This window comes from Oncorhynchus clarkii, chromosome 10 (genome assembly GCF_045791955.1).
Source record: "Oncorhynchus clarkii lewisi isolate Uvic-CL-2024 chromosome 10, UVic_Ocla_1.0, whole genome shotgun sequence".
NCBI lineage: Eukaryota > Metazoa > Chordata > Actinopteri > Salmoniformes > Salmonidae > Oncorhynchus > Oncorhynchus clarkii.
The window spans coordinates 76,965,199-76,978,603 of NC_092156.1; the positions used below are offsets into that span (position 1 = coordinate 76,965,199).

The 13,405-nt window shown below is 47.0% G+C and overlaps 1 protein-coding gene across 1 annotated transcript in view; it reads left to right on the top strand.

Moving 5' to 3' along the window:
- LOC139419751 (UDP-glucose 6-dehydrogenase-like) overlaps positions 1 to 9,526 on the top strand; it is a 29,105-nt gene extending 19,579 nt beyond the window's left edge. Inside the window, exons 8-12 of the mRNA XM_071169749.1 lie at positions 2,059 to 2,189; positions 5,443 to 5,579; positions 6,359 to 6,450; positions 6,599 to 6,709; positions 7,440 to 9,526. Of these exons, the coding sequence (XP_071025850.1) occupies positions 2,059 to 2,189; positions 5,443 to 5,579; positions 6,359 to 6,450; positions 6,599 to 6,709; positions 7,440 to 7,553 (585 nt within the window). The 3' untranslated portion in view covers positions 7,554 to 9,526. The remainder of the gene's footprint in view (positions 1 to 2,058; positions 2,190 to 5,442; positions 5,580 to 6,358; positions 6,451 to 6,598; positions 6,710 to 7,439) is intronic.
- The last annotated feature ends 3,879 nt before the right edge of the window (positions 9,527 to 13,405 follow it).

The following is a 13,405-nucleotide window of genomic DNA, read 5'->3' on the forward strand; positions in this document are numbered from 1 at the left end:
ACCGGTACCGAGTCAGGGTGCAGGAGAGGGAGACCGGTACCGAGTCAGGGTGCAGGAGAGAGTCACCGGTACCGAGTCAGGGTGCAGGAGAGAGTCACCGGTACCGAGTCAGGGTGCAGGAGAGGGTCACCGGTACCTAGTCAGGAGAGGGTCACCGGTACCTAGTCAGGAGAGGGTAACCGGTACCGAGTCAGGGTGCCGGAGAGGGTCACCGGTACCGAGTCAGGGTCACCATGGTACCATACAAACACATGTGGAATGTGGTAACCATGGAACCATACGAACACGTGGAATGTGGTAACCATCTGTTATGGCTGCAATCCCGATATCGGGATCGATATGACAACTACCAGTGAAAATAGTAGTCAAATCAAACCACAGAAATCTCATAATTAGAATTCCTAAAACATACATGTGTTTTATATCATTTTAAAGCTATTCTCGTTGTTAATCCCACCAAAGTGTCCGATTTCAAATAGGCTTTTCAGCAAAAGCACTACAAACGATTATGTTAGGTCTCCACCAAACCACAATAAGCACAGCCATTTTCCAGCTAAATATAGCATTCACAAAAAGCATAAATAAAGATCAAAATGAATCACTAACCTTGAATTATCTTCATCAGATGACACTCATAGGACTTCATGTTACACAATACATGCATGTTTTGTTTGATAAAGTTCATATTTATATAAAGAAATCTGAGTTTACATTGGTTTATTAGATTCACTAGTTCCAAAAACGTCAAGTGATTTTTGCATAGCCACATCGTTTCAACAGAAATATGATGATGATGATGATAATACAAGTTATACACATGGAATTATAGATATACCTCTCCTTAATGCAACCGCTGTGTCAGATTTTTAAAAAAGCTCACGGAAAAAGCAACCCATGCAATAATCTGAGACGGAGCTCAGAACAGAAGCCAAATTAGCCTCCATGTTGGAGTCAACAGAAACCAGAAAATACATGATAAATGTTTCCTTACCTTTGATGAACTTCATCAGAATGCACTCCTAGGAATCCCAGGTCCACAATAAATGCTTGATTTGTTCAAAAAATGTCAGTTATTTATGTCCAATTAGCTACTTTGGTTAGCGCGTTCGGTAAACAATTCCAAAGTCACAAAGCGCGTCCACTATAACGTGACGAAATGTTCAAAAGTTCCGTAACAGTCAGTAGAAACATGTCAAACGATGTACTGAATCAATCTTTAGAATGTTGTTTACATATATCTTGAATAACATTCCAACCGGAGAATTAGAATGACTTCTGATGAGCGGTGGAACACAAGTCCTTCCCCTGTGAACGCGCCTGGTGAAAGCATGGTCCACTCATGGCTGTGGTGACTATTTCCTGTGTCATTCGAACCCCCTTCACATTAGAGTCATCAGACAAAGTTCTATTGACTGCTGACATCTAGTGGAAGGCGTAGGAAGTGAAAACTCATCCATATCTCGCTGTAATTTCAGCGAGACCTTGGTTGAAAATCTGCCACCTCCAGAAAAAAAAACAGGAAGTGGAATTTCTCAGGTTTTTGCCTGCTTTTATGAGTTCTGTTATACTCACAGACATAATTCAAACAGTTTTAGAAACGTTAGAGTGTTTTCTATCCAATACTACTAATAATATGCAAATATTAGCAACTATGACTGAGGAGCAGGCCGTTTGATATGGGCACCTTTCATCCAAGCCACTCAATACTGCCCCTGCAGCCATAAAAAGTTAACTCATTATTTGCATGTGTAAAGATAGTTACAACATGATAGGGCTTTGCTTTGTTCTCCAACTCATCTTGTGTCCTTTCTGTCATCCTGTGAACCCCGTTCATTGCTGCTCACAGCTATATTTATTATTATGCTTTCACCTCCTTCCTTTTCTCCCTTCCTCTCCCTCCCGCCTTCCTCTTCACCCCCCTTTCCCTCCTTCTCCCTCTCTCCCAACCTCTCTCCTCCCCCCTTTCCCTCCCTCCCTCTCTCCCTCCTCCTCCCCCTCTCCCTCCTCCTCCCCCTCTCCCTCCTCCTCCTCCCTCTCCCACCTCCTCCCTCTCTCCAGGTGATTGATATGAATGAGTACCAACGGAGGAGGTTTGCGTGTCGTATCATTGACTGTCTGTTTAACACAGTGACAGGGAAGAAGATCGCTCTGCTGGGATTCTCCTTTAAGAAAGACACTGGAGATACCAGGTATCTATTTTCCTATCTTCTATTCTTCTCCTCGTTCCCTCTCTTCCTCCTCGTTCCCTCTCTTCCTCCTCGTTCCCTCTCTTCCTCCTCGTTCCCCCTCTTCCTCCTCGTTCCCTCTCTTCCTCCTCGTTTCCTCTCTCCTCTTTCTTCTCTTGTTGAAACATCAATTCCTTTTCTTTCTCTCGCTCTCTCTCAATTCAAGGGTCTTTATTGTCATGGGAAACTTAGGTGAGTAGATAATAAACGAAAGTGAAATAAACAATATAAAACTAACAGTAAACATTACACTCACAGAAGTTCCAAAAGAATAAAGACATTTCAAACGTCATATTATGTCTATATACAGTGTTGTAATAATGTGAAAATAAATAAGCATAAATATGGGTTGTATTTACAATGGTATTTGTTCTTCACTGGTTTCTCGTGGCAACAGGTCACAAATCTTGCTGCTGTGATGTCACACTGTGGTATTTCACCCAGTAGATATGAGAGTTTATCAAAATTGGATTTGTTTTGAGGGAAATATGTATCTCTAATATGGTCATATATTGGGCAGGAGGTTAGGAAGTGCAGCTCAGTTTCCACCTCATTTTGTGGGCAGTGAGCACATAGCCTGTCTTCTCTTGAGAGCCATGTCTGCCTACGGCGGCCTTTCTCAATAGCAAGGCTATGCTCTCTGAGTCTGTACATAGTCAAAGCTTTCCTTAAGTGTGGGTCAGTCACAGTGGTCAGGTATTCTGCCGCTGTGTACTCTCTGTTTAGGGCCAAATAGCATTCTAGTTTGCTCTGTTTTTTTGTTAATTCTTTCCAATGTATCAAGTAATTCTCTTTTAGTTTTCTCATGATTTGGTTGGGTCTAATTGTGTTGCTGTCCTGGGGCTCTGTAGGGTGTGTTTGTGTTTGTGAACAGAGCCCCAGGACCAGCTTGCTTAGGGGACTCTTCTCCAGGTTCATCTCTCTGTAGGTGATGGCTTTGTTATGGAAGGTTTGTGAATCGCTTCCTTTTAGGTGGTTATAGAATTTAACTGCTCTTTTCTGGATTTTGATAATTAGCGGGTATCGGCCGAATTCTGCTCTGCATGCATTATTTGGTGTTCTACGTTGTACACGGAGGATATTTTTGCAAAATTCTGCGTGCAGAGTCTCAATTTGGTGTTTTTCTCCTTTTGTGAATTCTTAGTTGGTGAGCGGACCCCAGACCTCACAACCATAAAGGGAAATGAGTTTTAGCCAGATCCTAATTTGTATGTTGAATTTGATCTTCCTTTTGGCGGCATAGAAGGTTCTTCTTACCTTGTCTCTCAGATCGTTCACAGCTTTGTGGAAGTTACCTGTTGGCGCTGATGTTTTGGCCGAGGTCTGTATAGTTTTTTGTGTGTTCTAGGACAACAGTGTCGAGATGGAATTTGTATTTGTGGTCCTGGACCTTTTTTGGAACACCATTATTTTGGTCTTACTGAGATTTACTGTCAGGGCCCAGGTCTGTCAGTGCCCAGGTCGGTCAGGGCCCAGGTCTGTCAGTGCCCAGGTCTGTCAGGGCCCAGGTCTGTCAGGGCCCAGGTCTGTCAGTGCCCAGGTCTGTCAGGTCTGTCAGGGCCCAGGTCTGTCAGGGCCCAGGTCTGTCAGGGCCCAGGTCTGTCAGGGCCCAGGTCTGTCAGGTCCCAGGTCTGTCAGGGCCCAGGTCTGTCAGGGCCCAGGTCTGTCAGTGCCCAGGTCTGTCAGGTCTGTCAGGGCCCAGGTCTGTCAGGGCCCAGGTCTATCAGGTCTATCAGGGCCCAGGTCTGTCAGGGCCCAGGTCTGTCAGGTCTGTCAGGGCCCAGGTCTATCAGGTCTATCAGGGCCCAGGTCTGTCAGGGCCCAGGTCTGTCAGGTCTGTCAGGGCCCAGGTCTGTCAGGGCCCAGGTCTGTCAGGGCCCAGGTCTGACAGAATCTGTGCATAAGATCTAGGTGCTGCTGTAGGCCCTCCTTGGTTGGTGACAGAAGCACCAGATCATCAGTAGACATTTGACTTCAGATTCTAGCAGGGGGAGGCCAGGTGCTGCAGACTGTTCTAGTGCCCGCGCCAATTCGTTGATATATATGTTGAAGAGGGTGGGGCTTAAGCTGCATCCCTGTCTCACCCCACGGCCTCTTGGGAAGAAATGTGTGTTTTTTGCCAATTTTAACAGCACACTTGTTGTTTGTGTACATGGATTTTATAATGTTGTATGTTTTACCCCCATCACCACTTTCCATCAGTTTGTATAGCAGACCCTCATGCCAGATTGAGTCGAAGGCTTTTTTGAAATCAACAAATCATGAGAAGACTTTGCCTTAGTTTTGGTTTGTTTGTCAATTAGGGTGTGCAGGGTGAATACGTGGTCTGTCGCACGGTAATTTGGTAAAAAGCCAATTTGACATTTGCTCAGTACATTGTTTTCACTGAGGAAATGTACGAGTCTGCTGTTAATGATAATGCAGAGGATTTTCCCAAGGTTGCTGTTGACGCATATTCCACGGTAGTTATTGGGGTCAAATTTGTCTCTCTCTGTCTCTGTTTTGTGTAGCGCCTGTCTCTCCTTCGGTCTCCTCTCTCCTCTGTCTCCTCTCTCTCTGTCCCCTCTCTCTCTCCTCTGTCTCCGCTCTCTCTGTCCCCTCTCTCTCTCCTCGGTCTCCTCTCTCTCTGTTTCCTCTCTCTCTCCTCTGTCTCCTCTCTCTCTTTTCTCTCTCTCTCCTCTATCTCGCGTGTTTCAGGTTAATCAGTGTGTGTCAGGTTTGTGTGTGTGTGTGTGTGTGTGTGTGAGGTTAATCAGTGTGTGTAGGGGTAAAGTGCCTGTCTCTCTCTCTCTCTCGTGTGTGTCAGGCTAATCTGTGTGTGTGTGTGTGTGTGTGTGTGTGTGTGTGTGTGTGTGGTTAATCAGTGTGTGTGTGTGTGTGTGTGTCAGGTTAATCAGTGTGTGTGTGTGTGTGTGTGTCAGGTTAATCAGTGTGTAGGGGTAAAGTGCATGTCTTGGAACCTTGACCTGATATACTCATATAGAACACACATTAATCATTCATATTATGGGATGCCAGGTAGCTTAGCGATTTAAGATTGTTGGGCCAGTACTGAAAGGTTGCTGGTTCAAATCTTCCAGTCGACTAGGTGGGAGAGAGAAATCGATCTGTGCCCTAGAGCAAGGCACTTAACCTAAACTGCTCCTGTAAGCCTGCTAAATGACTGACGTGTGTGTGTGTGTGTGTGTGTGTGTGTGTGTGTGTGTGTCTCTCTCAGGGAGTCTTCTAGTATCTATATATCTAAGTACCTGATGGACGAGGGAGCCAAGCTCCACATCTACGACCCTAAAGTCCTGAAGGAACAGATCATTCTGGACCTCTCTCAACCGCACATCTCTGAAGACCCTCACAGAGGTAGAGGAGGGAGGGGGGGGGTCTGCCTGGCTGGCTGGCTGTCTGCCTGCCTGTCTGCCTGTCTGTCTGTCTGTCTGCCTGCCTGTCTGTCTGCCTGTCTGCCTGATCTGGTCACAGTGTCTATGTGATGGTGTATCTGTGTATTGTAGTGTCTGAGCTGGTCACAGTGTCTATGTGACGGTGTATCTGTGTATTGTAGTATCTATGTGATGGTGTATCTGTGTATTGTAGTGTCTATGTGACGGTGTATCTGTGTATTGTAGTGTCTGAGCTGGTCACAGTGTTTATGTGACGGTGTATCTGTATATTGTAGTGTCTATGTGACGGTGTATATGTGTATTGTAGTGTCTATGTGACGGTGTATCTGTGTATTGTAGTGTCTATGTGACGGTGTATCTGTGTATTGTAGTGTCTATGTGACGGTGTATCTGTGTATTGTAGTGTCTGTGTGACGGTGTATCTGTGTATTGTAGTGTCTGAACTGGTCACAGTGTTTATGTGACGGTGTATCTGTATATTGTAGTGTCTATGTGACGGTGTATCTGTGTATTGTAGTGTCTATGTGACGGTGTATCTGTGTATTGTAGTGTCTATGTGACGGTGTATCTGTGTATTGTAGTGTCTATGTGACGGTGTATCTGTGTATTGTAGTGTCTATGTGACGGTGTATATGTGTATTGTAGTGTCTATGTGACGGTGTATCTGTGTATTGTAGTGTCTATGTGACGATGTATCTGTGTATTGTAGTGTCTATGTGATGGTGTATCTGTGTGTTGTAGTGTCTGAGCTGGTCACAGTGTCAGTGGATCCCTACCAGGCCTGTCAGGGGGCTCACGCTCTGGTCGTCTGCACCGAGTGGGACATGTTCAAGGTACACACACACACACAGATACATACATACACACACACACACACACACACACACACACACACACACTATTCCAATCCTATAAACACCTAACATCAACTGTGTGTGTGTGTGTGTGTGTGTGTCTGTGTGTGTGTGTGTGTGTGTGTAGGAGCTGGACTATGAGATGATCTATGACCACATGTTGAAACCAGCGTTTCTGTTTGACGGCCGTCGCCTGTTGGACCAGCTCCACCCCCGCCTGCAGAACATTGGCTTCCAGGTACACACACACACACACACACAGACACACACACACACACACGCACACGCTCTCTAACCGCCTGGCTCCACCACCGCCTACAGAACATTGGCTTCCAGGTAACACACACGCACACGCACACACACACACACACACACACATATGCTCACTCTCTAACCGCCTGGTTTCACAGCGCTGGAAGTGGAATGGCAGGAGCAGTGTGAACAGCCGCTGGGTTTTAATTGGCTGATCTCTCAGTCCGTCACCAGTCTAACCGTTAGGCCCCTCCCTCTACGTTGTTGTGGACTTCAAGGCGCCAGCGATTTTAAACAAGGAAGTGATTTAGGAAAATTGTAAAGTACTGTTATCTTATAAATAGTTTTCTCATATAAACTTTATTTTGTCCGGATCTCGGAATAAATTAAGTCTTCCCAAAAATAATATGGTTAATGAGATAATCTATTTTGATCGGCCATTTTCACCATTTTTACAAAGTCCTACATTATACAACAGTCTCAGGCTCTGTCCCGCTTCCATTTAGAGCCACGCCTCCATAGTCATGTGATTCGCTCAGTATTTTAATTGATTAGCATGTTACTCTCCACCCCCCACACACACACAGACCCACACTGTTACCAGGCTCCATGCCCCCAGCATGTCAGGCCTGGGGGGACGAGGTTCACTCACCCAGTAAAACTATGTTCTCACTACAATAACCAGACCGCATCTCCTCTGTGTGTGTTTCCTGCAGATCGAAACCATCGGTAAGAAGGTGACGACATCTCGTATCCCCTACACACCCACGGCCGGAGTCCCTCGTATCAGCATCAACCCTGAACCCCCGACCAAGAAGACCAAAGTCTGACTCTGACAAACACCCCTCAACATCAACCCTGAACCCCCGACCAAGAAGACCACAGTCTGACACACACACCCCTCAACATCATCCCTGAACCCCCGACCAAGAAGACCACAGTCTGACACACACACCCCTCAACATCATCCCTGAACCCCCGACCAAGAAGATCACAGTCTGACACACACACCCCTCAACATCAACCCTGAACCCCCGACCAAGAAGACCACAGTCTGACTCTGACACACACACACCCCTCAACATCAACCCTGAACCCTCGACCAAGAAGACCACAGTCTGACACACACACCCCTCAACATCAACCCTGAACCCCCGACCAAGAAGACCACAGTCTGACACACACACCCCTCAACATCAACCCTGAACCCCCGACCAAGAAGACCACAGTCTGACACACACACCCCTCAACATCATCCCTGAACCCCCGACCAAGAAGATCACAGTCTGACACACACACCCCTCAACATCAACCCTGAACCCCCGACCAAGAAGACCACAGTCTGACTCTGACACACACACACCCCTCAACATCAACCCTGAACCCTCGACCAAGAAGACCACAGTCTGACACACACACCCCTCAACATCAACCCTGAACCCCCGACCAAGAAGACCACAGTCTGACACACACACCCCTCAACATCAACCCTGAACCCCCGACCAAGAAGACCACAGTCTGACACACACACCCCTCAACATCATCCCTGAACCCCCGACCAAGAAGATCACAGTCTGACACACACACCCCTCAACATCAACCCTGAACCCCCGACCAAGAAGACCACAGTCTGACTCTGACACACACCCCTCAACATCAACCCTGAACCCCCGACCAAGAAGACCAAAGTCTGACTCTGACACACACACCCCTCAACATCAACCCTGAACCCCCGACCAAGAAGACCACAGTCTGACTCTGACACACACACACCCCTCAACATCAACCCTGAACCCCCGACCAAGAAGACCAAAGTCTGACTCTGACACACACACCCCTCAACATCAACCCTGAACCCCCGACCAAGAAGACCAAAGTCTGACACACACCCCTCAGAATCACCCCCCCCCCCTCCCTCCCTCCCTATCTACCGTTCTTCCTCTACGAGGACAATCATTGATAATCAATATGTTTTGATGCTGCCGGTTTTATTTCCTGTTATAACTGACCAATCACATTAATACTGCCTCTCATTTCCTGTTAGAACCGGCCAATCACATTAATACTGCCTCTCATTTCCTGTTATAGCCGGCCAATCACATTAATACTGCCTCTCATTTCCTGTTATAACCGGCCAATCACATTAATACTGCCTCTCATTTCCTGTTATAACCGGCCAATCACATTAATACTGCCTCTCATTTCCTGTTATAACCGGCCAATCACGTTAATACTGCCTCTCATTTCCTGTTATAACCGGCCAATCACATTAATACTGCCTCTCATTTCCTGTTATAACTGACTAATCACATTAATTAACTGTCTCTCATTTCCTGTTATAACTGGCCAATCACGTTAATACTGTCTCATGTCCTGTTATAACCGGCCAATCACATTAATACTGCCTCATTTCCTGTTATAACTGGCCAATCACATTAATACTGTCTAATTTCCTGTTGTAACTGGCCAATCACTGGTTCCGATTTTATACAGACATAAATAATGTGAGTCTTAAATAATGTCCCCTTTCATGGTGCTCTCCTGGTCCAACGTACGGCCCTATAGAGGGTGTCGTTTCAGATTGAACAGATCCTTTCATATCCTGCCTTTTTATATAGACTGGTGATGTCATCAACCTGCGACCTAAATAACGTCCCCTTTCATGGTGCTCTCCTGGTCCAACGTACGGCCCTATAGAGGGTGTCGTTTCAGATTGAACAGATCCTTTCATATCCTGCCTTTTTTATATAGACTGGTGATGTCATCAACCTGCGACTTAAATAAAACAAGATGTGAACTGTCATCACGGACTCTCTCAATGCTTTGTTACTGCTTCAGGTATTAGTGTTCAACCTATAATTATATCGTGTTTCCCAATGGGCCTTGGTCAAGAGTAGTGCACTATATATATACACATGTATATAATCATGTATATATATATATATATATACAGAGTAGGGACCAGGGAGCCGTTTGGGACGTCCCCAGACTAGACAGGGGTCCAAGAGTAGTGCACTATATATATATATGTATATATATATATACAGAGTAGGGACCAGGGAGCCGTTTGGGACGTCCCCAGACTAGACAGGGGTCCTTTACCACGTATCTAAAGTCAGTTTAGGGGGAGTTGTGGACATTAGTGGACATATGTTATGTCTCAAATGGTTCCTTATTCCCTATCTAGTGCACTATGGCCCTAGTTCCTTATTCCCTATCTAGTGCACTATGGGCCCTAGTTCCTTATTCCCTATCTAGTGCACTATGGGCCCAGTTCCTTATTCCCTATCTAGTGCACTATGGGCCCAGTTCCTTATTCCCTATCTAGTGCACTATGGGCCCTAGTTCCTTATTCCCTATCTAGTGCACTATGGGCCCTAGTTCCTTATTCCCTATCTAGTGCACTATGGCCCTAGTTCCTTATTCCCTATCTAGTGCACTATGGCCCTAGTTCCTTATTCCCCATCTAGTGCACTATGGGCCCTAGTTCCTTATTCCCTATCTAGTGCACTATGGCCCTAGTTCCTTATTCCCTATCTAGTGCACTATGGGCCCTAGTTCCTTATTCCCTATCTAGTGCACTATGGCCCAGTTCCTTATTCCCTATCTAGTGCACTATGGCCCTAGTTCCTTATTCCCTATCTAGTGCACTATGGCCCTAGTTCCTTATTCCCTATCTAGTGCACTATGGGCCCTAGTTCCTTATTCCCTATCTAGTGCACTATGGCCCTAGTTCCTTATTCCCTATCTAGTGCACTATGGGCCCTAGTTCCTTATTCCCTATCTAGTGCACTATGGCCCAGTTCCTTATTCCCTATCTAGTGCACTATGGGCCCTAGTTCCTTATTCCCTATCTAGTGCACTATGGCCCTAGTTCCTTATTCCCTATCTAGTGCACTACATAGGGAATAGGGTGCTTTGTGGTATGTATTCAGTCTGTCCATTAACCCACTAGATTCATATTGCCCCAATCTCTCACACACACACACACACACACACACACACACACACACACACACACACTGGAATGATAAGTCATGATTTAATACTTTTAATGTACAGCCGTGAGTCATTATAAAACAACACTCCAAGTCACATAGCAACACATCGATCACATAGCAACACACCGATCACATAGCAACACATTTCAAACCCCTCAAGTCATTCTCTCTCATCCGAATATCATGTCTATAATCAAATTATTGTGTTGTGGAGTTAAAACTGGGACCGTTCTCTGGCTTCGTCTCAAAATGGCCCCCGATTCCCTATATAGTGGACTCCTGGCCCCCTATTCCCTATATAGTGGACTACTGGCCCCCTATTCCCTATATAGTGGACTCCTGGCCCCCTATTCCCTATATAGTGGACTCCTGGCTCCCTATTCCCTATATAGTGGACTACTGGCCCCCTATTCCCTATATAGTGGACTACTGGCCCCCTATTCCCTATATAGTGGACTACTGGCCCCCTATTCCCTATATAGTGGACTACTGGCCCCCTATTCCCTATATAGTGGACTACTGGCCCCCTATTCCCTATATAGTGGACTACTGGCCCCCTATTCCCTATATAGTGGACTCCTGGCCCCCTATTCCCTATATAGTGGACTCCTGGCTCCCTATTCCCTATATAGTGGACTACTGGCCCCCTATTCCCTATATAGTGGACTACTGGCCCCCTATTCCCTATATAGTGGACTACTGGCCCCCTATTCCCTATATAGTGGACTACTGGCCCCCTATTCCCTATATAGTGGACTACTGGCCCCCTATTCCCTATATAGTGGACTACTGGCCCCCTATTCCCTATATAGTGGACTCCTGGCCCCCTATTCCCTATATAGTGGACTCCTGGCCCCCTATTCCCTATATAGTGGACTCCTGGCCCCCTATTCCCTATATAGTGGTCTCCTGGCCCCCTATTCCCTATATAGTGGACTACTGGCACCCTATTCCCTATATAGTGGACTCCTGGCCCCCTATTCCCTATATAGTGGACTCATGGCCCCCGATTCCCTATATAGTGGACTACTGGCCCCCTATTCCCTATATAGTGGACTCCTGGCCCCCGATTCCCTATATAGTGGACTCCTGGCCCCCTATTCCCTATATAGTGGACTACTGGCCCCCTATTCCCTATATAGTGGACTACTGGCCCCCTATTCCCTATATAGTGGACTCCTGGCTCCCTATTCCCTATATAGTGGACTACTGGCCCCCTATTCCCTATATAGTGGACTCCTGGCCCCCTATTCCCTATATAGTGGACTACTGGCCCCCTATTCCCTATATAGTGGACTCCTGGCTCCCTATTCCCTATATAGTGGACTACTGGCCCCCTATTCCCTATATAGTGGACTCCTGGCCCCCTATTCCCTATATAGTGGACTACTGGCCCCCTATTCCCTATATAGTGGACTACTGGCCCCCTATTCCCTATATAGTGGACTCCTGGCCCCCTATTCCCTATATAGTGGACTCCTGGCCCCCTATTCCCTATATAGTGGACTCCTGGCCCCCTATTCCCTATATAGTGGACTCCTGGCCCCCTATATAGTGGTCTCCTGGCCCCCTATTCCCTATATAGTGGACTACTGGCACCCTATTCCCTATATAGTGGACTACTGGCACCCTATTCCCTATATAGTGGACTCCTGGCCCCCTATTCCCTATATAGTGGACTCATGGCCCCCGATTCCCTATATAGTGGACTACTGGCCCCCTATTCCCTATATAGTGGACTCCTGGCCCCCTATTCCCTATATAGTGGACTACTGGCCCCCTATTCCCTATATAGTGGACTCCTGGCCCCCGATTCCCTATATAGTGGACTCCTGGCCCCCTATTCCCTATATAGTGAACTACTGGCCCCCTATTCCCTATATAGTGGACTCCTGGCTCCCTATTCCCTATATAGTGGACTACTGGCCCCCTATTCCCTATATAGTGGACTCCTGGCCCCCTATTCCCTATATAGTGGACTCCTGGCCCCCGATTCCCTATATAGTGGACTCATGGCCCCCGATTCCCTATATAGTGGACTACTGGCCCCCTATTCCCTATATAGTGGACTCCTGGCCCCCTATTCCCTATATAGTGGACTACTGGCCCCCTATTCCCTATATAGTGGACTACTAGTAGTGAATAGGATGGCATCTGGGATGGGACTGCCATTCCAACAACCACTGAACCCCCCCCCCCCCCCCCAACACCTTCCTCCTGCACACACCATGGGTGTCCCACTTAAATCAGTCCCCCCGTATTGTCCAACCTTAAGTTGTCCCCCTCTGCCCTCCTGATGCGTTGGTCAACTCAGGTTGACTGTGTGAATGTGTGTGTTGCTGACTGATATGAATCATACATCTATAGCCAGTGGTGGAGTGGAGGTCGACCCCCCCTTTATCTTCCCAGGCTATTACCCCCCTTTGTCTTCCCAGGCTATTACCCCCCTTTATCTTCCCAGGCTATTACCCCCCTTTATCTTCCCAGGCTATTACCCCCCTTTATCTTCCCAGGCTATTACCCCCCTTTGTCTTCCCAGGCTATTACCCCCCTTTATCTTCCCAGGCTATTACCCCCCTTTATCTTCCCAGGCTATTACCCCCCTTTATCTTCCCAGGCTATTACCCCCCTTTATCTCCCCAGGCTATTACCCCCCTTTATCTCCCCAGGCTATTACCCCC